Raw genomic sequence first — 27,480 nt, forward strand, 5'->3', positions numbered from 1 at the left:
CTTCTTTCCTGACAGGGGATGACTGTATCCACCAGAATGCACAGCCAGCCAGGTGCCCTAGTCAGGGAAGCCACGGCTCTCCTCGCTGGACTTGCCCACAATACCCCGGCCTCCTCGTCCCTTTCCAGCCCCTGGGAGACACTGAAGCCTCATTTTACCAGATGACACATGCAAAAAGGAGGGCTCCTCTTAAAGAAGTCGGGGGACCCTGCCCTGCAGGGAAATCTCTGGCCAGGGCTATGGCTGCAAGGACTTTCTGGCATTTGTGAGTTGGCTGGTGTTTGGGGATTTTCCAGTCATTTACTACTCTGGAAAAGCAACCAGATTGTTCATTTTAAGTCAGGATGTTGAAGTGTCACTGAATCGCTGGGGACGGACATCTGGGATCAGAGCCTTGTCTTGATTGGAGCCAGAGCCTCAGTATCACTTAAGGACACAGACACTTTGGCTTCCTCCCCACATTAACTTGTGAATATAAATATGAGGCTTCTATTATGTTCTCCACACCCTCTCTTACAAAAGGGGACAGAGTTCCTGTCTTGGCTTTTCATTGTGACCTTCAGGCCTAGAGCCACAAAGGATCTGTCGAAACTCTGAAGCCACAGTCATTTCCAGTGTTTGTCATCCTTCTTCTCTGGGTGCTGGTGCTTCAAGGGACACTGCAGGGGAGGCCTCTTTTGAAATACTACCACTACTAGTACTAGTACTAATCGTAATAATATACAGTGTTTTTAATCTAGAAACAGTAAATGCTGGAGAGGGTGTGGAGAAAAGGGAACCCTCTTGCACTGTTGGTGGGAATGTAAATTGATACAGCCACTATGGAGAACAGTATGGAGGTTCCTTAAAAAACTAAATATAGAACTACCATACGACCCAGCAATCCCACTACTGGGCATATACCCTGAGAAAACCATAGGTCAAAAAGAGTCATGTACCAAAATGTTCATTGCAGCTCGATTTACAATAGCCAGGACATGGAAGCAACCTAAGTGTCCATCAACAGATGAATGGATAAAGAAGATGTGGCACATATATACAATGGAATATTACTCAGCCATAAAAAGAAACAAAATTGAGTTATTTGTAGTGAGGTGGATGGACCTAGAGTCTGTCATATAGAGTGAAGTAAGTCAGAAAGAGAAAAACAAATACCGTATGCTAATACATATATATGGAATCTAAGAAAACAAACAAACAAAAAAGGTTCTGAAGAACCTAGGAGCAAGACGGGAATAAAGACATAGACTTACTAGAGAATGGACTTGAGGATATGAGGAGGGGGAAGGGTAAGCTGTGACAAAGTGAGAGAGTGGCATGGACATATATACACTACCAAGTGTAAAATAGATAGCTAGCGGGAAGCAGCCGCATAGCACAGGGATATCAGCTTGGTGCTTTGTGACCACCTAGAGGGGTGGGATAGGGAGGGTGGGAGGGAGGGAGACGCAAGAGGGAAGAGATATGGGAACATATGTATATGTATAACTGATTCACTTTGTTATAAAGCAGAAACTAACACACCATTGTAAAGCAATTATACTCCAATAAAGATGTTTATATATATATATATATATATATATATATATACACACAGTGTTTTTTGGTTTAAAAAGGGCTTTCATCTTTACTGTTATTTTAACAATTGTTATTCTCCCAAGATAATGTATCAGTCAGGATCTCAGCAGGAGTCAGGCGGCACATTTAAGGAGTTTAATTGAAAATTATTTAAAGAAGGAACTATTTACAGAGATACATCAGAGTCCAATCAGGAAAACAGAAACCATGCCAATTATTTTGATAAAGAGAATGTTTAAAAGAGTCAGAGATCTTTACATGATTCATACAGACAGAAGGTGGAATGGGAGTTGCAGGGCTGGGGAGCAGGGAAGGAGAGTTATTGTTTAATGGATACAGAGTTTTAGTTTTAAAAGATCAAGGTTTGACATAAATACATTACCATGCATAAAATAGATAGCAAGTGGGAACCTGATGTATAGCACAGGGAGCTCGGCTGGGAGCTCTGTGACGATCTAGATGAGTGGGATGGGGGGGTGGGAGAGAGGTCCAAGAGGGAGGGGATATAGGTATACATAGAGCTGATTCACTTCACTGTACAGCAGAAACTAACACAACAGTGTAAAGCCATTTTACTCCAATAAACAAATAAATAAACAAACAAATAAATAAAAGATCAAGACGTTCTGTACATCTGTTTCCCAACAATGTGAATACACTTAGTGCAACTGAACTGGACACTTAAAAATGTTTAAGACGATAAATTTTATGTTATGTGTTTTTTACCACAATAAAAAGAAAAACAGGTTGGAGATCTGAATACGTGAAAGGGCTCACTGAGATAACACAGAAAAGTAACTGTAAAATAGCAGCTAGCACTCCTGGGGCCAGGGAACCAAGGGAAGAGCTCGGAGTAGTTATAACCCAGCACTCGAGAGCGGGCACAAAGAGGACGTTCCTGGGAGTGTCAGAAAAAAGCAGGAGGCTGGACCCCGGTGCCTGGGGGACCTGCCTTTGCGAGACGACTGGAACAGGAAGAACAAGCCAGGGGAAGACCAGGTCCCTCGGTCCCTGCAGGATCCCTGTCGCACCGCGCATGCGCAGAACTGGCGGGGAGCTGCCGCAAAGAAGGGTGCAGTTTGCAAACTCCCAGCCCAGCACCAAAAAGCAGGTCACAGGGTGGTTAGGGGCTGAGCATTCTTAGCTTAATAATGGTGTGGTTTCACAAAAGGTGCGCGCAGGGTTAAGGGAATGATAAAACAACCAGCCACTGGAAACAGCCGGAGGCAGTTACCACCCTGAAGCCTAAGGGGACAGATGAAGGATCATGACACCGTAGGGACCTTGTCAGGCTCATGGCTGTGGAAGAGGGGCTGCCCAGTGGGAACTGTGGCCAGCTGCCCAAACCAGGGCCAAGCAAGGAGGGGATGGGCAGGGGTTGGGGGATAACCCCCTGACGTCTCGCTCCTCCCACCTGCTGATTTCCTGAAACTGCTGCAGCTTGTCCAGACCAAACTGGAAGTCGGAGGGCAGTATGTTTAATGGTCGTTTAATGAAAACGGAACTTACCATATACATTTATCTGCATCTTCATCTCCCCACCTGAGGACAACAATAACAACAGTAACAAAATAGGAATCTCTCCAAGTTTATATAGATCAACTCATTCTTTCTAACAGAATTAATAACTCGGCATGAAGGAAATTTGGTTTATTTTAAGCATGAAAAATTGGCAGTATTTTTCAAATCTGTTGAATGCCTAATATATGCCACTAAAACACTTGCTTATTGATTTTCACAAACACCTGAATGTAAAGAGTGGACTAAATGCTTAATACCTGCTTCTCTTGACAGTGGCTAAGAAATCAGTTTGCCTTCAGGGTCCCCATCTAAAATAGGAATGACAATAATACACATCTCACAGGATTGTTATAAGATGAAATGAGAAAAAAATAGGTGAAAGCACTGTGGAAAGGTTGGGTTGTTTTCTATTCTCTTTAGTTCTCCCTGGATCTCAGTGTTCTTTAGAGTACCACCATCACCATTATCACTATCAGCATCATCACCACCACCATCACCATCACCTTTCTCATCACCGCTATCACCACTACCACCACCATCATCATCACCATTATCATTATCACCATCATCACCACAATCAACTTCGTCATCACCACCATCACCACTACCATCATCATCACCACCACCACCATCACCATCATCACCACCATCACCATCATCACCACCATCACCACTACCATCATAATCATCATCACCATTATCATTATCACCATCATCATGACCACACCCACCATCACCTTCCTCATCACCATTATATCCACCACCATCACCATCACCTTCATCATCACCACCATCACCACTACCATCATCATCATATCATCATCACCACTACTACCACCATCATCATCATAATTGCCATCATCATCATCACCATCACCTCCACCATGACTAACATCATCATAGTCATCACCATAATCATCACTAACATTATCTTTTCTCCTGGTGCTAAATATCCTTGCCCTTGGGACCTTCATAATTTTATTGAGCAAAAAAACGCTCTTGGAAGGAAATAAGATGTGGGACTTGGAGTCAGGAGGGCCTCTGTCATTGACCATTTGTAGGCTCCTTCTCAGTTTCCCAGTTTTCTCATCTGTGAAGTGAGAACACCTACCTACCTCTGCTGATTAGTCTCCCTTTGCCCTTCCAAATCCATTCTCTACCCTTTGCTGTTCTTTTCTGTGTCCATGGAGGATGACCTTTACAGACTGAACTACGTAGGCTCCCCTGTATGTCTATATTGTTGTATGAATATTGATAGAAGGGATAGAAAATATACATGCCAAGCTTAAGTTATCTGGTTTAAGTGAGCAGGGGTTTTGGTGGTGGTACTAGAGATGTTTGTTAGGTAAAAAAGAAATTTTAATTAGGTGAAAAAGAAAACTAGGGCAAAATGAGAAAAAATTACATCTAAAAACATTATGCTCAGTAAAAGAAATGAGACACAAAATCATACCTATGTATTATAACATTTGTGTGAAACTCTAGAAAATGAAAACTAATCTATTGTGACAGAAAGCAGATCAGTGGTTGCCTGTGGCCAAAAGTGGAGGGAGAGATCGACCGTAGTAGGGTATGAGGGAATTTTTTAGGAGTAAAGGAAATATCTGGTATCTTGATTGTGGTAGTGGTTACAAGGTGCATACTGTCAAAACTCAACTACCTATACTTAAATGGGTACAGTTTATTATGTGTAAATTATACCTGAATAAAGTTGATTTTTTAAATATTCATGACATAAGTGGAAGATATATATCATAGAATTCTAGATGTGATATTACTATAAATTTGTACAACATGAATGCACACATAAGGACCAGAGGCTGACATGGACCAGTGAACACAGCAGTTTGGTTCACAGATGCCTGCTACTTTATAAGCAACAAACAGAAAAGACAGCGCTGAAGAGGACATCTGAAGACAGGGCCCACCCAGCAATGCCAAACTCATTGATGAGGCTGCCTTTTAAGGAAATATGTGTAGGCATATTGGAAGGGTCAAGAGGAAACAAAGAAGACTCTATAGGGTCCTGATGGGTGTCTCATTTTAAAATAAAGAGTTTTATGCAATGGACTATTGAGTTATAATGACGCTTACAAGTAGAAGGAGCATGGTCTCAATGCCATTGGGATCAAATAAGTTTGCTAACCTCTCCAATTTTCAGTTGCTTACTTTATAAACTAAAAATAACATTAGCCTTCAAACGCCAAGTTCTCAAGACCCCAAGTGCTATGAGAAATAATTCCAAAGACATGAAAGGAAACATCTATTGACTCAAACACAAAATGTGTTTGGCCCATCAGCCTTGGGTTAACTGTTCAGGAAATTTAAAACACAATTAGCTGGATCATATGGTAGCTCTAATTTTAGTTTTTTAAGGAACCTCCATACTGTTCTCCATGGTGGCTACACCAATTTACATTCCCACCAACAGTGTAGGAGGGTTCCCTTTTCCCCACACCATCTCAAGCATTTATTGTTTGTAGATTTTTTGATGATGGACATTCTGACCAGTGTGAGATGATACCTCATTGTAGTTTTGATACATGAACTTCAATGTTCTTTGCAGCACTATTTACAATAGCCAGGACATGGAAGCAACCTAAATGTCCATCAACAGAGGAATGGATAAAGAAGATGTGGTACATATATACAATGGAATATTACTCAGCCATAAAAAGAACGAAATAATGCCATTTGCAGCAACATGGATGGACCTAGAGATTATCATACTGAGTGAAGTAAGTCAGAGAAAGACAAATATCATATATCACTTATATGTGGGATCTAAAAAAAAATGGTACAAATGAACTTATTTACAAAACAGAAATAGAGTCACAGATGTAAAAACAAACTTATGGTTATGGGGGCGGGGAGGGATAAATTGGGAGATTGGGATTGACATATACACACTACTATATATAAAATAGATAACTAATAAGGACCTACTGTATAGCACAGGGAACTCTACTCAGTACTCTGTAATGGCCTATTTGGGAAAAGAATCTAACAAAGAGTGGATATATGTATATGTATAACTGATTCACTTTGCTGTACACCTGAAACTGACACAACATTATAAATAAACTATACTCCAATAAAAAAAAAACTTAGAGGCTAGAAAAAAAAAACACACAATTAGCTCCTTGAATTTATGGAACTAAGTAGAACCCATCCTCTTTACGTCAGTCAAGTGGCTCTTACCCTTGCTGTGTCCCACAAGCATCTACAGAACTTAAAAAGTACAGATTCCTGAACACAGCTCTTGGAATGTATGACTCAGTGGGCCTGGGATGCAGCCCAGAGAGCTGTGTAAATTTCACGGTGACTCGGCACCATCAGCTAATTGTAAGAACTACACCGCCTGGCACTCGTCTTGGTATTTTTTTTTTTTTTTTTCGTCTTGGTATTTTCATGCAGCCTGAACATTCCAACATAGCCCTCTCAGAGCACACTCTCCATTTTCTGGCATGAAAGAAGTTTTTTGATATTCATTTAGCACTGCCCCCAACTCCATGGCCTCAAGATTTGAAAGAACTACAAGGCAGCTTCCTTACCCAGCTGAGACTAGATACATCTGAACTAGGGTAAAGGAGACAGAGAGATAGGATGGTAGGGATCCTCTTCCATGTTTCCATTAAAAGGGCTTAATTTGAAATGTAATTATTATGTATCTTCCTTTCTACTTCTTCTATTGGTGGTTGAGCTAGTTAACAAATAATACCTGAGAAGCACCGTTGGCACCTTATGCAATAAAATTTTAAGGAAATGAGACAACTTCCTGACCTGCTTATGACACCCTGACATACATGCCATCCTGAGATCCAGGCTTTTCGGGAACCAGAAAAATCAGCTCTTCATTCATTTCTTCAAAAAATGTTTATTGTCTGCCTACTTCATACAAGTTCTGTTCTAGGCACTGGGGACACAGTGGGGCATGAAACAGACAAGGTTCCTTCTGTTCTTGGCTTACAACCTAGTTAGAAGGGACAAATATGAGACAACAAAACAAAAGATAGCATCAGATTATAGTCACTGTAATGCAAGAAATTAAAAATATGTTGTGATAAAGAGTGAAAGGCAGGAGGCAGGACGCAGGGGTGGGCAATGAGATAGTGGGCAGTCAGGGAAGGCCTCCCTGAGGTGGTGAAATCTGAGCTGAGATTCAAGGGAAGGAAGAAACCAGCATGCAGAGAGCCCAGAGGGGAGCCCGCAGAAGGAACAGTGTGACAGCCGAGGTCTGTCAGGAAGCAGAAGACACACAAAAGTGACTCTGTGCAAAAGTGCAGACAACGAACGTTAATGAAACTAGCAAGAGAGAGGGAATACCCCAGGGCTACCAAAAGTGGGGGGAGACAGGAGCACTCGAGGCCTGCAGGGGTAAAGGGAGGAGGGGTTGCCAAAAGATAGAGAAGGTCCCGTAGGAGCCATGGCCCTTGGTAAAGATATACAGCCAATCCCCAGGGACCGAACCAGGAAGGAGCAGAGGGAATAAAAAACCCTAAAAAAAATCTCCTCCCTCCCTCTCTCTGATATTCTGCTAGTGCTTCCCATTGGCCAATTCCAATAGGAAACCAGAAGGTGAGAGTGTCCATTGATGCAGTTCACACAATCAGCCTGCTGGGGCACAAAACACGGTGGGAAAGCATGGAAATTGGGTGTGGAAGGGTAAGTGGAAGGCATCAGCACAAACAGCAAGGGCAAAGGCTTGAGACGGGAAAGAGCATAGCTTGTTCAAGGAACAGAAGGGCCATGGGGCTGGAGCTTAGTGGACAAGGTAGAGGAGGAGGGCAGGGAGGAAGCCAGGCCAGATCATGCGGGGCCTTGTATGCCATGTTGAGGTGCTGGTACTTCATTCTGTGCCCAATAGGAGGCCTTGGGATGGTCTGGATGGGAGATAGGATCCGATTCTCACACTTTGAAGGCCTGCTCTACCTGCTGTGTGGGGTAGGAACTGCAGGAGCGGTGTGTGTGTGGTGGGAGGAGGGGAGGAACAGGAAGCAACCAGCATAGCAGGGTTGCAACCAACTAACCCCAGAACGCAAATGTGCACAGAAATTAGACTTCCACTTGGTCTTGAGCTGATCTAGTCTTGCTCACCAGTTCCTACCCATGACAGGACAGCAAAAGGAGCCGGGGGATAACCTTTAGACCAACACAATCACTTGAAGCTCCTTTTTAGGGGAGGGAGAGGGATGGACTGGGAGTTTGGGGTTGGTAGATGCAAACGATTACATTTAGAATGGATAAACAAGGTCCCACTGTATAGCACAGGGAATTACACCCAATCTCCTGGGATAAACCATAATGGAAAACAATATTAAAAAAGAATGTCTCTATGTGTATAACTGAGTCACTTTGCTGTACAACAGAGACTGGCATGACATTGTAAATCAACTACACCTCAATTTTAAAAAAAGGAAAAAAATAATAAATACACTTCCTTTTAGATAGAACTCAGCTTCTTTGGTTGGACACGCTTAATCTCTAGATTAGGCACCACCCCTGTCCTCAGGACCGTGCATGGGGGGACAGAATCCCTCCAGAATCCATGACCTTGTGGATTTGGGGGGAAGAGTCCTCAAAAGCATGCAAGGCCCTCTGGCTCCCCAGCAATGTCCCTTGTCCCCCCTTGTCAATGGCCGGCAATGGGGTCATTAGGGCCTCTGGCTGAGGCTACAGCTGCTGTACATCTTGGTCTGACCTCCCTCTCAGCTCGGTGTCTGACTGACTCATGTCACCTCAGCTCTCACTGGCATTACAGGCCCCTCTGAGTGACTCAAGGTCCCCATGTTGGCCCTGCTGACTCTCAACTCCACATTCATGCCTTGGGAGAACAGAGGAAGGACTGGGGAAACCAGTTAGACCCTCATTTCCCTGTCCACATCTCTGGATTTATTTTCATGTGGTCACTCTCCAGGCTGGTCAAGAAGGCCCCTCCCAGACCCTCCAGGTGACTCTTCCCAGGGTCCCAGACTGGAAGCCAGGAAGGAGCCCCTCTGTCCTCTGTATCCTCCAGCTATTGAACAGACCTCCTCTCTCTGGGCTGCAGCCTTGAGGGAAGATCAGAATCCCTAAATGACCAACTGCTTCCTCTGTCTGTCTCCCTTCTGTCTTCCTTCTCCAAAATTTTTTTGGGGGGCAGAAGCACAAGCTTCATCATCATAGCCCCATCTTCTGAACTCCAGCCTTATCACTCAGCATTAACGGTGAAGAGTATAAACATTCTGCATGTTATGGGAGAAATTTATCATCTCATCTTGCAGTCCTGACCCCTGCTATGTAAATAGGAACTAGAAACATTTATAAAATCCTTTCTCTCCCTGCAAAGACTAGCTTTCAAGCCCATTGTCCTTCTGTAGAACCCGACTTTTAAATGTCAGAAGCCAAATCTTAACTCTTTCTTCCAGTTTCCATTCTTTTTTCTCCTCTGAGCAGGTATAGTCAGGAAAAAGAGAAAAGCACATTAAATTTTTCAAAACTATTGCCATCATTACACCTTACATTGTTAGGAAGCACACTATCTTAATGGTCTAGCTGAGAGATAAGTACAGCTTGCTACCTGGTGGAAGTGGAGTAGAGAGCAGGAAAGGGAGAGAAAAGTAGGCAGGTATAGAAAATATTTCAGCAGGAGAACTAATAGAATTGGCTGATGGATTAGATGGTAGGGGTGAAGAAAATGGGAAACCCAGAATGACTCCTATGTGAGTAATAGACAGATGGTGGTCAATTTCTCTGGAATGGAGAATGCTGGGGAAGAAACAGGTTTGGGGTGGGATAAGTCAAGGATGCTGTTTTGCACCTAGTAAATTTGAAATTCCATTTAGACATCCAAGTGATAATGTGGAACAGGCCACGCAGAAGGGAGGTCAGAGATGATGATAAAAATTTGGGAGTCAGCAACATACACATGGCACCTAAAGCTCAACACTCGGATAAAGAAAGGCTCGGTCCAGGCATGACTATACCAGGGCTGGAAGCTTCTATAGGCCATGCCATGTCAGGACAAGCAGAAATCCTGACCCAATCCAAACCTACCTCAAGGCAAGCTCTCAGATGCAGCATAACATTTAAGGTGCAGGCAGCACAAACCCATTTGATTTTAGTGATAACCACAGAGGAGAGAGAGCATGTATACATTGGAACTAGGTCATCCATTTTGTACAGACTTATATCCCAGAGAAAGAAACAAATACTTATTTGGGGCCTATCATCACGGAGCAAATGCCCTATGCAAGCAGGAGATGAACAAGAAACGAAGCACTCCTTCCGGACTTTTTTCTCAAAAAGGAGCTGGTTGTGGACAACTTTTCATCCAGAAGTCACCCAGAGGCTGAGCTCTCTATTCAAGTTTTCCAACATACACTCAGACATTTTTGTTGTTGGATAGGAATGGGGGGGGAAAGAATTCATAGGCCCTTCTAACTAAATAAGAAGAGGCAGAGTGGAAGGATGGGGGTGAAAGGACTAGTACTATTTCCAAAGAAATAGCCCCACCTGCTGAAACACATTTCCTTCTGGATTCCCATAGAATTACTCTTCTGAAACAGTAAGAGATCTCCACCATCAGGGAATGGAAGTCTGACAACTAGAAGACAGATACGCTTAATAAGGGTTTAGGGAAACCTAGCGGAATGTCAAAAAAGGAACCAGGAAAATAGAAAATGGTGAAGAGGACATGATTCTTCAAAATGTAGGGTGGAAGAGAAAGACAGAGAGAAGAGAAGAGAGGAAGAGAGGGGAGGGAGAGGAGGGGAGGAGAGAAAAGGAGACAGAAGAGCTCTTTTGCAGGAATTATTACTACTTAACTATAACCCTCTTGCTCCCTCTGGAGGTCAAGGTCATGAATAACATGTCTGTAAAAAAAAAAAATCATTGTATTGCTAGAAGCTGTGGCTTCATTTTTCACTGCACCTTTCTTCTTCACTTTAAAATAAGTCAGTATTAAAATAAAAGGACAAAACAAAGAAATGCAAGAAATTAAAATTCCACTGGCTTTCTGGCACTTTCCACATACTCTGAAATCTGAAGCCCAAGAATTTGGGGTGCTTTGTAAGCAAAGCCAGACCTACAGTACCAATCAAATACACAAGATGGGCCTTAGAAGATGGGGAAAAGATATACTTTTGCATCAGCCTTCACTAATATATTTCTCCAAACTGCTCATTGTTTATTTTGAAAACAGGAGGAATCTGTAGGATGGCATTATTCCTCACATCAATGTTAAAGTCATTCTGGAAGAACAATGTCTGGACTTTGTTCCAGGTTTTCTGTATTTGAACAAGGATATCATTGTTGCCAGGCAACTCTGGACTCCAGATGCAGGTGCACCCAAAAGTTAAATGACCTTGTAATTCTAATGACTGTACTCTGGCAGTAATTGCAGTATTACAATTTGTTTACCTAGATCCAGCAGCTGAATTAAGAAAAGAAGTCAAGGAGCCAAAGACAATGAACCTTAATAAAGCCAGTGCTCATTAGGCCATTCTTCAAGGTTTCAAGACAGTGGTTCCAAAGTAGCACTGAGAGTAATTTTAGAAAGCTTCATTTCAGCCTAATGATTTTACAATATAACAGATACTGATAACATTTGGACAGAAGGAGCAATGTCTCATAGCTTTGGGTTCAATTTGGGTAACAGTGTTTTATAAATACAAAGCCAGAGGGTACATTTCTCTAGCTTTCAAGATTATTGTTGCAATAATTAACTATACTTTCAGAAGTACAAACACCAATCTGGAATGCTATTTGTGGCCACAGGCAATGAAAAGACAGCATAAGACAAGCCACACCATGACAAAGGACAAAAAGAACAAAAACGAATATTTAAAGGTGATTCCATGCAATTTATTATACGATAAATGTGACATCTCAATGCACTGAGGCAAAGATGGGCTTTTTAATTAATGGTGTCAGGACAAATGGGTAGCCATTTAGAAAAAAAAAAAAAAAAAACGGTAAAGTTAGCTCTGTATTTCATCCCATACAAAAGAATAAACTCTAAATGTATCAGATATCTAAGTGCAAAAAATAAAACTATACAAGTACTAGAAAAAAATGAGTAAATTCCTCTTCAGTCTCAGTGTAGAGACAAAGACCTAAAATATAGAGGCAATAAAAGAAAAGATAGATAATCTGACCACATAAAAATAAATACAAAGCATAAGCACAGGTGAAAGACAACTGACAAAATGGGAGAAAATATTTGTAACAGACATACCCCTAATATGTAAAGAACTCTTAAAAATCAAGGAAGAAAGGACAATTCACCCAAAAAATATAAAACAGCTCTTAAATATATGAAAAAAAAGTTAGAGTTAGAGAAATTAAATTAAAACAACACTGAAATACCATTTTTTATCTATCAGACTGGTAAAAATTATAAAGTATGGTAATACATTCTGTTGGCAAGGCTTGTTGCTGGTGGGAATGAAGATTGGTATAACTCTTCTAGAAGGAAATTGGACAATACTTAACAAAAACTACAGATATATTTAACTTTTGCCCCAGCAATTCCACTTTTAGGAATCTACTCTGAAGATAAATCTCCAACAATACAAAATGAATATTTACAAGGTTATTCACTGCAACAGTGTAACTGCAAAATATTAGAAGCAACTTATCTCAGTGACATACATTGGAGAGTGGCTAAAGTCTCCTATGGATAAACTATGATACATCCACACAATGGAGTACTAAGCAGCTATAAAAAAGAATAAAGATCTGTGTGAAATTATATGGAATGATTTTTTTCTAGGACACATTAAATTTAAAAAGCAAAATGAAAGAGTATTTATAGTATGCTACATTTCATATAAGGCAGAAGGGGATATGAATATATATATTGAATATTCACATATATAATATTCTATATATATTCATTTGTATACAAATGATTGTACAAATATTCATTTGTACAAATGAAATGCCAAAAGGATAAACCGTAAATTAATGAGATTGGTTACCTACAGTAAGTGGGAACAGGGCAGAAAAAAATGGGGAAATAGAAACACGGCAGTGATGGGAGGGAGTGGAAATATTCTGAGTGTACTTTGTTTTAAATAACTCTGATACTTAAAACAATGTAATGCTTCACATACCCAAAAAATAAATAAATGATTACAATAAACTAGGAGGTGGGGAGAACCCAAAATGGAATAAGCAGTAACAAATAAACTTAACTGGATTACAGATGAATAATGTTCCCATATGAAAGAGGTGGGAGAAGGAAGAGCTATCCTAAGAAGCAGTATTTTGATGATCTACTACAAAAAGAAGCAAAGACAAAAAGAAATGTGTACAAATATTGTACTCTACTTAGTAAATTTGTGAATACTGGTTGTGAACAAACAAGTAAATATATTACGGATTATGGGAGCCAGGTTTCTCATTATCAAAGAAAGACATTACAAATAAGGAAGAGGGGGTAAGGGGCTGGAATGAATCCTATAGTACTGGACTGGAATTGGAGGTGCCAATATGAATTCATAGTTTTTAATATTTGTACAGATGGAAAGCTATAAAAATAGATTTAAACGTGTGTGTGTGCATGGGTTAATATACATACATATATTTCCTAGCTCTATCCTCTGAGAGGGCCTAGAAGCAATGAGCACACCTCGTTCCAAGATCTTGGTTTCCAAATACCATTCTCCAATAAATGGAACCAAAGCTCCTTGGAGAAATGGTAGGTTCCAAGCCTGGGACAGGAAAAATAGAAGATGCACCTGGAACATCTTCTGGTGCCAGAAAATAAGGAAGTGCTCAAAAAATGATAGGGGCATGCTGAAAGGACGCAGGGGCCAAATGGAAGGAGCTAAGGCAGGAACAACACACATTTTGATATCTGAGCAACAATATATATAATGATAGTGATGGATTATACCCGTGAGTCCAAAACTGATAAAATAAATCAGCATTCCAATTAATAAATGTGGAAGGAATGATGGAAATAGAAAATCAGGGTTAGGCAAACACCATACCTAATAAATGTTGCATAGAAGAACCATCAATGGATGGTAAAATTAGCAGGCAAAAGTATTATGAGAAACAGGATTTTTGCGTAGTCTCAAAGCATCTCCCTACAACACACTTAATGATTACAAAGGGAAAAAATAGTCACCTTACAGCACAGAAACCTGGCATACAGCATCCTAATCAACTTATCAAAGTGAACATCACCAGTAATAAGACACGGTGACATCTCGTACCCCTGATGGGATGCACTGAGAAGGGCACAACATAACTTCTCCAGTATTCTTACCAAAAAATGCATCATCTCAGTCTAATCATGAGAAATCATCAGACAAACCCAAACGAGGGATATTCTACAAAATAACTGATCAGTACTCCCCAAAAGTGTCAAGGTCATGAAAGACAAAGAATATTAGAGAGATAACAGAGACATGACAACTAAATGCAGTACGTGATCCTGGATTAAATCTGGGACCAGAAGAAGGATTTCTTCAACGTTAGTGGGAACACTGTTGAATGTGAATAAGGTTTATAGATTGGTTGATAGTAGAGTGTCAATGTTCATTTCCTGATTTTTCTGTTGAATAAGTATACACATGAGAGAAAGCTGGTGAAGGGCATATGGGAACTCTCTGTATTATTTTTGCACGTCTTTTCTGTAAGTCTACACTTATTTCAAATTAGAAAGCTTTTTAAAGGATTAAGAAGTGTTTCTGTGAAGTGAAAACATGTCCATGTGACACATTTCTGAGGTTATTACATGTGTAATACCTTTTTATAATTACTGAGCTTAAATCCCTCTGCAGTTATTGGTGTAAATTCTGTAGGAAGAATGTTGGACACTAGAGAAAACATCAGCAGAACCATACTTTGTTTAAAACATCATAAAATAAAATAGAGCCTATTTGCCATTTAGCAGATTTGGGGAAATAAGAATAATAATGAGCTATTTGTGCTATTTCCATATTTTCAGAAATATAACCAAGTAGTCACTAGATGCATACTATGTGCTCAGAATTGAGCTGGGGCCTATTAGTTTCACGAAATTTTAACGGACACCTCTTAGGCACCGATGTACATCCTTTGGTCCCACCTTTTGGAGTTTACACTTGCATGGCCAGCCTTAGCCAACAGGAGGCAGAAACCAATGGATAAATGCTCTCTCCTTTTGTTCCCCAGGCAAACAGTTCTGAGACACATTTAAAAGAATATCCCATCAATACTGAGCACCAATCACCCATAGGTATGGACAACTTAATAATGTATCACTGTATTAGTTTTTCCTCCCTCCCTGTTCAATTCCCCTGATTCCTTACCCTTGCTCAATGGGATCACGTCCAAACAAATTACTTGCTCACCAGTCTTTGTCCTAGGCTCTGCTTTTGGGGGGCAGGGAGAGCAGGGTGGGAAGGGAGTGTGAAGGAAGGGATGGCGGAGACACAAGCTAAGAAAAAGATACAGGCTTGCCTTTAAGTGTAAGTTGCAGACACAAATATGAAATAGATATCAATCAGTGGGAGTATATTACCAAGTACATAAAATAGCCATAAAGATATCCGCAAATGAGAATTCTACCCAGTGAACAACCTGTTCCAGATGGAGGTAGGTTGTGAAGTGATCCCTGAAGGAGTAATAACTCTTTGAGAGAGTGACAGAATAAGCAGAGGGCATTCCTCATCCATGGAGAGTCAACTCAGGAACCAGCTCAAGATGGGTTTTCTTCTTGCCACATGGAAAACAAGACTGTCAAAAGACTTCATCAGCACTGCTCAACAACTTCTTAAGTACATGAGCTCTTAAAGAAGTCCATTATTAGCCAGCAAAGATGAAAAATGAGAACATTTTGACCTGGGAAGGAAAAAGATGTATTTCTGGCTTGTTTACATGAAATGTAAGGCGTACATTTTTTTTTTTTTTTTTTTTTTGGCTGCGTTGGGTCTTCGTTGCTGCACGCGGGCTTTCTCTAGTTGCGGCGAGCAGGGGCTACTCTTCATTGCGGTGCACAGGCTTCTCATTGCAGTGGCTTCTCTAGTTGTGGAGCACAGGCTCTAGGTGCCCGGGCTTCAGTAGGTGTGGCACACAGGCTTCAGCAGTTGTGGCACACGGGCTTAGTTGCTCTGTGGCATGTGGGATCTTCCCAGACCAGGGATGGAACCCGTGTCCCCTGCATTGGCAGGTGGATTCTTAACCACTGCGCCACCAGGGAAGCCCCTACATTTTTTTTTAAGGGAGAGATTTCTTTTGTGAAATACCAGATAGGAAATATTTGGTTTATTTATACAAGGAACAAAAAAGGCAGAGGAGACTAAAAGAAATATAACTTAGCAAAATTTACATTCAGCTTTTTAATAAAAAATAAATTCAGTGCTATCGATACTTGAAACAATTTTTAACAAAACAGCTACGTATCAATTTATGGTAACCACAATCACATTATTTTATGTTTGGCATACAAAACTTTTGTTGCTCTTTTCTCCTTGTGTTTCCTTTATTTATGGTAATACATTAGTTTGTTTTCTTTAAAAGATGTATTAGCTACTTCCTTTAGGAAGAAAATATAGGAATTGTGAACTAAGACTCTGGTTAGCCAGTACCCATGTTCCTTGCCAGTCTGAAATTTCAGCTGGAAAATAGTCAGCTACTAAATATAGTGTATTTTAAACCTAGTCAAGAAATCCAGCAAGGTTTTGGAAGATTTGCAAGAGAGCTACTTCTCCTGTCATGAATGGCTTCTCCCAGGTGTGGTAAACACACACACAAACGAATAAAAAATCATGTGTATTATACATTAGTTATACATCCTAATAAAAAAATTAGGAGTTTACCTATTTTATATATATATTACTATATATAAAATAGGTAAACAACAAGGACCCACACTGTATAACACAGGGAAGTTTGCTGTAGACTTGAAACTAACACAACACTGTAAATTAACTATACCTTAATTTTAAAAATAAATGATAACGTTTGACTCTAAGAGTTTACTCTTGTTATCTCCATATTTAACACACCTGATGAGGATGACTTTTAAGTTTCTAAATCCCGTCCCCATGAAACAAGTTTTCCTCAGTATATCAAATCATGTTGCTTTCATTCATCTTTTTCCATTTCTCAAACTATGGGATGCAAGCTTTTAGGAAATCTAACCACCCCACACAGTTATACAGCTTGCACTGCACAAATGTACCAAGGGGATGTGAGGGTCAAGGAGGGGGTTGGTTCGCCCAAAGAAAATGCATGAATATAAATATATGTGCAAAACTACATAATTTCAGGGGATCTCAAACCTTTTGAAGTCCAGATCACAAGTTCAGAACCCCCTGCTCTATTAATTTCTATTCAAATAAATGAGATTTGCATTTTACAGTAATGATTGACAATTTGTTGCTGAGTCAATCCAACCTCAGGCACAAAGCTAACTACAAATGTGCCTTCTTCAAGGAGAGAGAAAATTTATCTTTACCAAGTTAATTAACTATTTTGTCCTCTGCGGCAAAACACAGATTTTTATCTAAATAAGATCTTAACGCAATAACTCTCAAGTATTTTCTCTATAATTTCTCTTCTGCCTCATGAAAGTTCATTCTCTGGCCTTTATAAATTTAATAAAGAACTAACATAATGGAAAGTATATCCAGAAGTAAAAGTCATATTTATAACTTTGTGATATCTACTTTGTATCATTTTTAAATTTCACTAAAATGAGTAGAATTTATCATTTGAAACTATCAGTTAGCACAGCCTAACTGAGTGAAATGATGCAGGAACATACCCTTAGATACATACATTCATCTGTCAAACCCAACTGATTTAATAACAATATTTGACAATAAAAGGGAGGAACAAAAGCATCACACTTAATTTCAGGACTCACCTATAAATTTAAACTCAATTCTGTGTTTGTGAAGTCACCCCTATGCTTCAGCATAAATAAGGTCCCAAATGTAATAGTTAAATGATCTTCCACAATAAAACATTTCTGTTAATCTTTAATTTTCTCAAAACAGTGCTGAAGTGATGGCAAGGAGATTTTTTTTTTTTTTAAGTGTAAATCCACAATACAAAAAAGAATAGGAGAGTACTTCTGCCTTAGGCAATTTAGTGAAGTGGATAACTCGAGAAAAACTCCTAAGACAGACACCTAAAAGGTCTAGATAAATGTTATTTTAAGTCTCTTTAAATATATGGCTGGGCATTTAAGGAGAAACTCTCCACAGGCCAAACATGAAGCAAAAACTTGAATCCAGTGAGACAGCTAAGTGCAAGACCTAACAGCTACCACTGAAGCTTCTGCCCACCATTGGTAGATTCGATTTCCAGCTTTTTGGTCTTTATAAAAACAGGGGCACCGGAGAAAAAGCCTAGGATGACAGGTCAGATGAGGTGAAATTTGCCAGTAACTCCTTCAGACATAAGATAAATACAGACATCATAAGAAAATGTGCCTGTTTCACCTTAGCTCTGGGAGAAAGGAAAAGTCTTCTCTGGGAGTTTCTATCCACAAGGTGGCCCTGCACACAAAGACAAAATCTGTACCACCTTCACGTGTGAAAAACTCCATGGTGAGAATTTACTTTAAGACACCACAAGTGACTGGCAGAAATAAATGAAAATCCTAGAGGAAAATACCTTAAAGCCAGGCCTCCAAGGATTTACAGATAAAGTAAATATGACCTTAAGATCAAAAATTCTTAGGCACAGAAGGAAACAAATAAGCATACACGACTGACACTCAGAACACAAACAACTACATCAGACTCACAATGACTGAAAATAATTATATTGACTATATTTAAAAGATAGTATTTAAAATAAATAGCAGATTTCATAACTAGAGTGTCTAGAAATTAAAAATATATAATTGAATTTAGAAACTCAATGAAGAGATGAAATAGAAGATTAGACATGAATAAAGAAAGAATTACTATTGGAGATAGTTCTGAAAAAATTATTCAGAATGGAGGGAAGAATAATAAAGAGATAAAAAATTTAAAAGGGAATTTGATAGATATTGAGAACAGAGGGAGAATGTTTAGCATAGCTCTAATAAGACTGTCAGAAGGAGCTAATAGATAATATAGGGATGAGTCAATATTTAAAGACATAACAGCTGAAAAATTTCCAAAAATGATAAAATGCACAAATCCTCAGATTCAAGAAGTCAGATAAATCCTAAAAATCTTAAATAAAGAGATACACACCTAGACACAACAGAACAACAAAAGGCAGATCATATATGCAGTCAGAGGAAAAAAGACATCACCTTTAAAAAATTATTCTAATAACTGGTTTCTAAAATTCAGAAGACCTACTCCAGGAGGAAGTAAAATGGGCCCAAAATCATGGTACATGACACAAAATCCAATGGTGAGCAAAATAAATGAAAACTATATGGGAAAATAGAAATTAACATTGTATAAGACAGCAACAAAATAGTACTATCTAAATTGTGGGGTTAAAGATAGAGAACTAAAATTAAAAATTATAGCATATATATTGAGAGATGGGCAAAAATAGTGATTACATTTTGAAGTTGTTAAGTTAAACATGCTTGTTAGAACCACAAAAAAAATTAAAATAGCATCATTTTCAATGAAGGAGAAAGATGGAATTTCTTTAAAAAATTGTTAAATCTCTGTCAAGCCAAAAGAAAGGAGACAATATGTATATAAAAATCAAGACACAAAGCACAAAATAAGATGGTAGAAAGGACTCCAAATATATCAGTAACCACAATAAATATTAATATTAAATTTTATTCTTCAATAAAAGAAAAGATCCATATATCACCACCTGTTTTGTAAATATTATGTTATTGGAACGTAGTTCCATTCATTGATTTACAGAGGGTCCAAAGCTGTCTTTGTGCTACAACAGCAAAGTTGAGCTCTTCAACAATGTCTCACTCTAGGGATTCCTAGTTACTATAAATCTCTCTGCCTATTTGTATGGGAGTAATCTGTACAAGCTTTTAATGTTCTGACTTAATTTCATGGGCATCACTGGGGGCCAAAGGCTTACTACAATCTTCTTCTTGACCTAGTGGCAAAACCTACTGCCCTGGTAAGGGCAATAGCTACAGCATCTAACTTAGTGAAGGCTTCTGCAGATTTTGTTTTAGGGTCCCCTTTAAACTTGATGCATCTTATGCTGTACAATCTGTGTTGCTTGCTGAAAATACACATTTCTGAGCAAGTGGGCTTACCCCCTATGAAATCGAAATCGTATTATTTTCTCTTCCACATATTTCATTCATTGTTACAATATTTTAAATGCTGCTACTCTTCTATTACCTGGAGAACGAGAAACCCCTGACTGTTTAACCTCTATGTGTGTATGACCTATACTCCAAATTAATTCATTAGAAAATCCAGACTTAAACTTCTCTGTTGATGGATCATATCTTAAGACCTACAGAGAAAAATATTAGGAGAGATACACCATAACAGGTCTCACTTCACCTCTAGAATATGACCCCTTGCAAGAGGCAAAATTTGCCTAGATGGCAGAACTCATTACACTCACCAAGGCTTGCTGGTTACTTAAAGATAAGAGCATTGATATATAAACTGATAGCAGATATGCTTTGGGGGTAGACCATGATTTTAGAATGCTTTGGATACAGTAAGAGTTCTTAGTTTCAGCAGGAAATCCAATTAAGATCAGTTAGCAAAATAAAGAATTTTTTTAAGTGCTCTAATACTTCCTAAGGTGCCAGTTATTAAAAAGGTCAGAACTCACCCCCAAAAGGGCTAACCCTCAACAAAATATCCTTGCTGATCAGTGTGTGAGACAGGCATCTCTTGCTAAGATCCTAGCATCCATGAAATCCCAAAAGACCAAATTTTTAAAGAGACTCAAAAAGGCTATTACAGAATGCCAGCAATTAGATCCAGAGTCAAAAAGAGGTGCTGGGAGAAATCTGGATGCAAATCATATAAAGATCACTTCTGGCATTCTCAGCATGGAATGTTGTAAAGTTTACATGAAATTACTCACCACAATAAGGAAAAATTGGCCACTGTACTGAATCAACATTGGTTCATGTATTAGGGTTCTCCAGAGAAACAGAATCAATAGAAGGCGTATAATTATAGGAGAGAGATCAAGAAGGCAGAGTAGGAGGACGCTGGGCTCACCTCCCCTCACGAACACCTCCAAACTACAACTACATATAGAGTGACTCTTGCTGAAATCAACCTGGGGACTAGCAGGATAGCTTTTCTACAACCAAGGCTGTAAAGAAAGATCCACATGGCTTCTGTTAGGAAGGGAGAAGTGGTCAGGTTGGGACCTACACCCCTAGTAGGAGACACAGAAGAAGAGGGAGATATCACAGGCTCAGGGATCCTCCCTGGGGGGTGAGAGATTCAAGCCACATATTAGGTACCCCAGCCATGGGGTCTGACACCAGGAAGACAAGCCCCCTTATTTAGTTTGAAAACGACTGGGGCTAACTGGAGGGCTGTAAGAAACCAAGACTCCACTTTTGAAGAACACGTGCACAGACTTGCTTACTCAGAGTCACACTGTGGATGCAACAGACTAAAAACTGCCTGGGGCTCTGGCCTGCTTCCCAGGACTGCCCTGGTGTATCCCCCAGCCCACACCAAGCTCCTGCTCCAGCCCTTCTTGCTCCAGGGCTGCTTCCCACTAAGGTGGAGGCTGCTAAGGAGGGTGTGTACACTTGAGTGACATGAAGCTGGCTGGGACCCTCCGGACCAGAGGCAGCCATTGCCAGCATGTGCATCAGTGCACACACTAGGGAGGGAGAGAAACCAGCTCAGCAGTGTAGTACCAACCTCTACAGTCCCGATCCAGCCTCTAACCAAGGCACACACACTGGGGGAAAATGTGAAACCAGCAGAGAACTATACCCCCAAGCCCTCAGGCACCAGTCACGCCCCTAACCAAGGCAGAAACTGCTATCACACTTGGGAGAAACCCAACTCCCTCAGGGCTCCTGCTCCAGACCCTCAGGCCCTGATCCACCCCCCTTCCCCCGTAGGGTGGTGATGGCCATGGAGCCTAGGAGAAACCCCAGCTTGCACCTGGCTCTGGCTCTAGTCCTACCCCCTCACTAAGACTGTGGTTGCCAGCACACCCTGGGGGGGAGATGCAGCCCGTGTTCCCTTCAGATCCAGCTCTCCCACCAAAGCTGCTGGGCACATGCCAACCACAAAGGGAGGCTCCCACACAAGGACATGCTGTCAAGACTGGGATATGTAACTGTTTTACCTACTTTTATAGAGACAGAGAGAGTTAAGCAAAATGAGAAGGCAGAGGAACATGTTTTAAGCAAAAGAACAAGGAAGAAAATGCTAATGAAACAGAGATAGTTTCCCTAATAAAGAGTTCAAAGCAATCATAATAAGAATGATAACTGAACTTGAGGAAAGAAGAGATGAACACAGTGAGAATTTTAACAAAGAACTAGAAAATATAAAAAGAACCAGACACCGCGATGAAGAGTGGCCCCCACGTGCCGCAACTAGAGAAAGCCCTCGCACAGAAACGAAGACCCAACACAGCCATAAATAAAAAAATTAAAAAAAATAAAAAAAAAAACAAAACCAGACAGAGCTAAAGAACACAATAACTGAAACGAAAAATACACTAGCGAGAATAAACAGCAGACTAGGTGATACAGAATGCATAAGCGATCCAGAAGATAGAATAATGGAAATCACCTAGTCAGAAGAGCAAAAAGAAAAACAAATTTTAAAAATGAGTACAGTTTAAGGGACCTCTGTGACAACATCAAGCATACACATAAAAAAAGAATATGTGTGTGTGTGTGTGTGTGTGTATGTGTGCATATATATATACACACACACATATATATATATATATGAAGAAATTTATTACAGAAATTGGCTCACATGGTTATGAAGGCCACAAAGGCTGGCAATCTGCTGTCTGCAAGCTGGCAAAACAGGAAAGCCAGTGATAAAATTCAGTCCAAGTCCAAAGCCCCAAAAACCAGAAGCTCTGGTGTCCAAGGGTAAGAGGAGAGTGAATCTACCCTTTCTCAGCCTTTCTGTTCTATTTGGGCCCTCAACTTATTTGATGCTGTCCATCCACATTGGTGAGGGTGGATCTTCTTTATTCAGACTACTGATTCAAATGCTAATTTCTTCCAGAAATACCCTCACAGATGCACCCAAAAATAATGTTTACCAGGATCTGGGCAACGCTTAGCTCAGTCAGGTTGACACAAAATTACTCATCACAGTAGGGAAAGTTTGTTAAATTTGCTGGTGCATGTTTCATGCCACCAGCATTACCCTGGAAAAGCTGTAAAGTTGAACATGGACAAAAGCTCCCCATTCAGGTCCTCTTTGAACATGTCCAAATGGATTTCATACAAGTACACACTGCTATGGGTTTTAAATATGCCCTGGTCATTATTTGCTTATTCTCAGGATAGACGGGTCTTTCCTTGCCAGAAAGCTCTGGCTCTACAGTCGGAGAGAAACTACCATATTTCATGCCCCAACCTGGGGAATTCAAATCTATCTCTCTAGTGTCAGGGGCAGCAATTTTTCTGGAACTGTTATTAAAGAGCTTTAATAAGTGGTAGGTAAAGCCCTACCACTTAATCAGAAAGTTTGTACAGGCAAACCTTGGAGATACATCAGGTTCAGTTTCAGACCACTGCAATAATGAATATTGCAATAAAGCGAGTCACACAAAATTTTCAGTTTCCCAGTGCATGCAAAAGTTATATTTACATTATATTTTAGTCTAGTAAGTATGCAATAGTATTATGTCTAAAGAAAAACCGTGGACATTCCTTAATTTAAAAATATTGGGGACTTCCCTGGTGGTGCAGTGGTTAAGAGTCTGCCTGCCAATGCAGGGGACACGGTTCGAGCCCTGGTCTGGGAAGATCCCACATGCCGCGGAGCCACTAAGCCCATGCACCACAACTACTGAGCCTGCGCTCTAGAGCCCATGCGCCACAACAAGAGAAGCCACCACAATGACAAGCCTGCGCACCGCAATGAAGAGTAGCCCCTGCTCTCTGCAACTAAGGAAAGCCCACGCGCAGCAACGAAGACCCAATGCAGCCAATAAATAAATAAATATATTTATTTTAAAAAATATATTTTATTGCTTAAAAATGCTAACCATCATCTGAGCCTTCAGTGAGTCATAATCTTTCTGCTGGTGAAGGGTCTTGCCTCCATGTAGACGGCTGCTGACTGATCAGGGTGGTGGTTACTGAAGGGTGGGGTGGCTGTGCTTTTTCTTAAAATAAGACAGTGATGAAGTTTGCCACATCGACTGACTCTTCCTTTCACGAACGAGTTCTCTATAGCATGTAAAGCTGTTTGACATAACCATTTTACCCACAGTAGAACTTTTTTCGAAATTGGAGTTAATCCTCTCAAACCCTGCCACTGCTTTATCAATTAAGTTTATGTAATATTCTAAATCCTTTGTTGTCATTTCAGCAACCTTCACAGCATCTTCAAGAGAAGTAACTCCCTCTCAAGGAACCACTTTCCTTGCTCATCCATAAGCAACTCCTTATCCATTCAAGCTTTATCATGAGATTGCAGCAATTCAGTCACACCTTCAGGCTCCACTTCTAATTCTCGTTCTCTTGCAATTTCCATCACATCTGCAGTCACTTCCTCCACTGAAGTCTTGAACCCCTCAAATTCATCCAGGAGGGTTGGAATCATATTCTTCCAGACTCCTGTTAATATTGATATTTTGACCTCTTCCTGTGAATCACATATGCACTTAATGGCATCTAGAATGATGAATCCTTTCCAGAAGATTTTCAATTTACTTTGTCCAGATCCATGAGAGAAATTACTATCCTTGGTAACTTTAGCCTTAAGAAATGTATTTCTTAAATAGTGAGACTTGGAAGTCGAAATGACTCCTTGATCCGTGGGCTACAGAATGGATGTTACCAGGTATGAAAACAACATAAATCTCATTGTACATCTCCATTAGAGCTCCTGGGTGACCAGATGCATTGTCAATAAGCAGTGATATTTTGAAAGGAATTTTTTTTCCTAATAGTCGTTCTCAACAGTGGGCTTAAAATATTCAGTAGGCCATGTTGTAAACAGATGTGCTGTCAGCCAGGCTTTGTTGTTGCACTTACAGAGCACAAGCAGAGTCAACTTAGCATAATTCTTAAGGGCCCTCAGGTTTTCGGAATGGCAAATGAGCACTGGCTTCAACTTAAAGTCCCCAGTTGCATTAGCCCCTAACAAGAGTCAGCCTGTCCTTTGAAGCTTTGAAACCAGGCATGACTTTTCCTCTCTAGCTATGAAAATCCTAGATGGCATCTTCTAATATAAGCCTGTTTAGTCTACATTGAAAATCTGTTGTTTAGTGTAGCCATCTGTATTAATGGTCTTAGCTAGATCTTCTGGATAAACTTGCTGCAGCTTCTACATTAGCACTTGCTGCTTCACCTCGCACTTTTATGTTATGGAGACGGCTTCTTTCCTTAAACCTCGTGAACCAACCTCTGCTAGCTTCAGACTTTCTTCTGCAGCTTCCTCACCTCTCTCAGCCTTCATAGAACGGAATAGAATTAGGGCCTTGCTCTGGATTAGGCTTTGGCTTAAAGGAATGTTGTGGCTGTTTTGATTTTCAATCCAGACCATTCAAACTTTCTCCATATCAGCAAATAAGGCTGTTTTGCTTTCTTAACATTCATGTAGCACTTTTAATTTCCTTTAAGAACTTTTCCTTTTCCTTCACAACTTGGCTAACTGACACAAGAGGCTTAGCTTTCGGCCTGTCTCGGCATTTGACATGTCTTCCTCACTAAGCTTAATCATTTCTAGCTTTTGATTTAAAGGGAGAGACATGCAAATTTTCCTCTCACTGAAACACTTAGAAGCCATTGCAGGGTTATTAACTAGCCTAATTTCAATATTTCTGTTTCTAAGGAGATAGGGAGGCCCAAGGAGGAGATGGGGGTGAACAGCTGGTCAGTGGAGCAGTCAGAACACACACAATTTATCGATTAAGGTTGCAATCTTATCGGGGCAGTTTGTGGCACCCCAAAACAATTACAATAGTAATATCAATGATCACTGATCACCATAACAAACATAATAATGAAAAGCTTTGAAACATTGCAAGAATTACTAAAATGTGACTCAGACACAAAGTGAGCAAATGTTGTTGGAAAAATGGTGCTGATTTACCTGCTCGACACAGGGCTGCCACAAATCTTGAATTTGTAAAAAACATAGTATTTGCAAAGAGCAATAAAACAAAGCACAATAAAATGGGGTATGCCTGTATCCATATTGCCTCCAATTTCTAGGAAAAGTAGAAAGAGCAAGTGGAATTCTGAAACTCAATTTAGCAAAGCTCTCAGTCTCTCAAAGTTCTATGGTCTAAGATCTTCTCATTGGCTTTAATGACTCCTCTGGGCTTCATCAGCTCTTGGCTTATGATTAAGTAACAGGCCTGTCCAGACATCTAGGAATATTTCATCTGATCCTAGACTCCACACACTACTAGTAAGTAGACATGACTAAATATTGCAAGGAGCTCATGCAATACACCCAGGCTTGTCATCAACGGGTATGAGCAGTCTTTCCTCAAAATCCTCCTAAACCTTGCACAACCTAAAACCAAAGATTTAGTCTTCAGGAATAGACAGTTTACTCATGAACTGGTTAAAGCATGCAATCAAACTAACTGCTGCAATTGTACACATTTTCCTTTGGGAGGAGCACCCAGCTTTCCTTGATTCTACTTCCCTATAATGATATCAGATGATTTTCTGGGTAACTGACAACTGTTTTATTAGGTGACTTTTTGGATGGCAAACACAAGTATAGCCAGAAATCTAAAATCCCCTATCATCATAGATCTAGATGATGATCATCTAGGTGAAAAAAAAATACTCTTGTCTCCACCAAAACTAATACTTGGGACCTTCTGTGGGAGTTAGCTTTCACAGATACAGAGCTTGGGACAGAAATAGGGAATAGATGGTGCATATTTGGAAGCTGTCTCACTTTATCCAGTTGTATAGGTAAAACACACTATTTCTTTCACTTTAGATCTGCCTAATTAATGGTCTTGACACTTTATCACCTGGAGCCAGACTACTCTTAAGTGGCCCCCAAATCATAAAAAACTATTTGACAACCCATAGGGGTATTTTGACCAAAAATAGATGACTGGGTGGCACCAATGACCAGATTTGTAACACAGAATTGAATTTGTAACACAATTACGTCTTTTTTTTTTTTGACTGCCCCTCGCGGCATGCAGGATCTTAGTTCCCTGACCAGGGATTGAACCTGTGCCCCTGGCAGTGGAAGCATGGACTCTTAACCACTGGAATGCCAGGGAAGTCCCCTATGTCTTAAACACAAAAGCCCACCATCTACTACCTGCAAAATGGAC

General features: G+C 40.2%; 1 protein-coding gene across 5 annotated transcripts in view; it reads right to left on the reverse strand.

Moving 5' to 3' along the window:
- TMX1 (thioredoxin related transmembrane protein 1) overlaps window positions 1-27,480 on the reverse strand; it is a 110,114-nt gene that overhangs the window by 61,688 nt on the left and 20,946 nt on the right. Inside the window, exons 8-9 of one of the 5 annotated variants that reach the window (XR_014242498.1) lie at window positions 6,883-7,072; window positions 3,088-3,120 (exon numbers count right to left, since the gene is read on the reverse strand). The exons of 2 other annotated variants lie outside the window; for them this stretch is intronic. Coding sequence is in view for 2 of the 3 variants with exons in the window: in XM_082384868.1 (XP_082240994.1) it covers window position 7,072 (1 nt within the window). In the remaining variant the exon portion in view is untranslated. Of the gene's footprint in view, window positions 1-3,087; window positions 3,121-6,882; window positions 7,073-15,969; window positions 25,620-27,480 lie in introns of those variants that run through there. 2 more of the 5 variants (XM_082384868.1, XM_082384865.1) reach the window with 2 other exon arrangements.

This window comes from Balaenoptera borealis (genome assembly GCF_965194805.1).
Source record: "Balaenoptera borealis genome assembly, chromosome: 3".
NCBI lineage: Eukaryota > Metazoa > Chordata > Mammalia > Artiodactyla > Balaenopteridae > Balaenoptera > Balaenoptera borealis.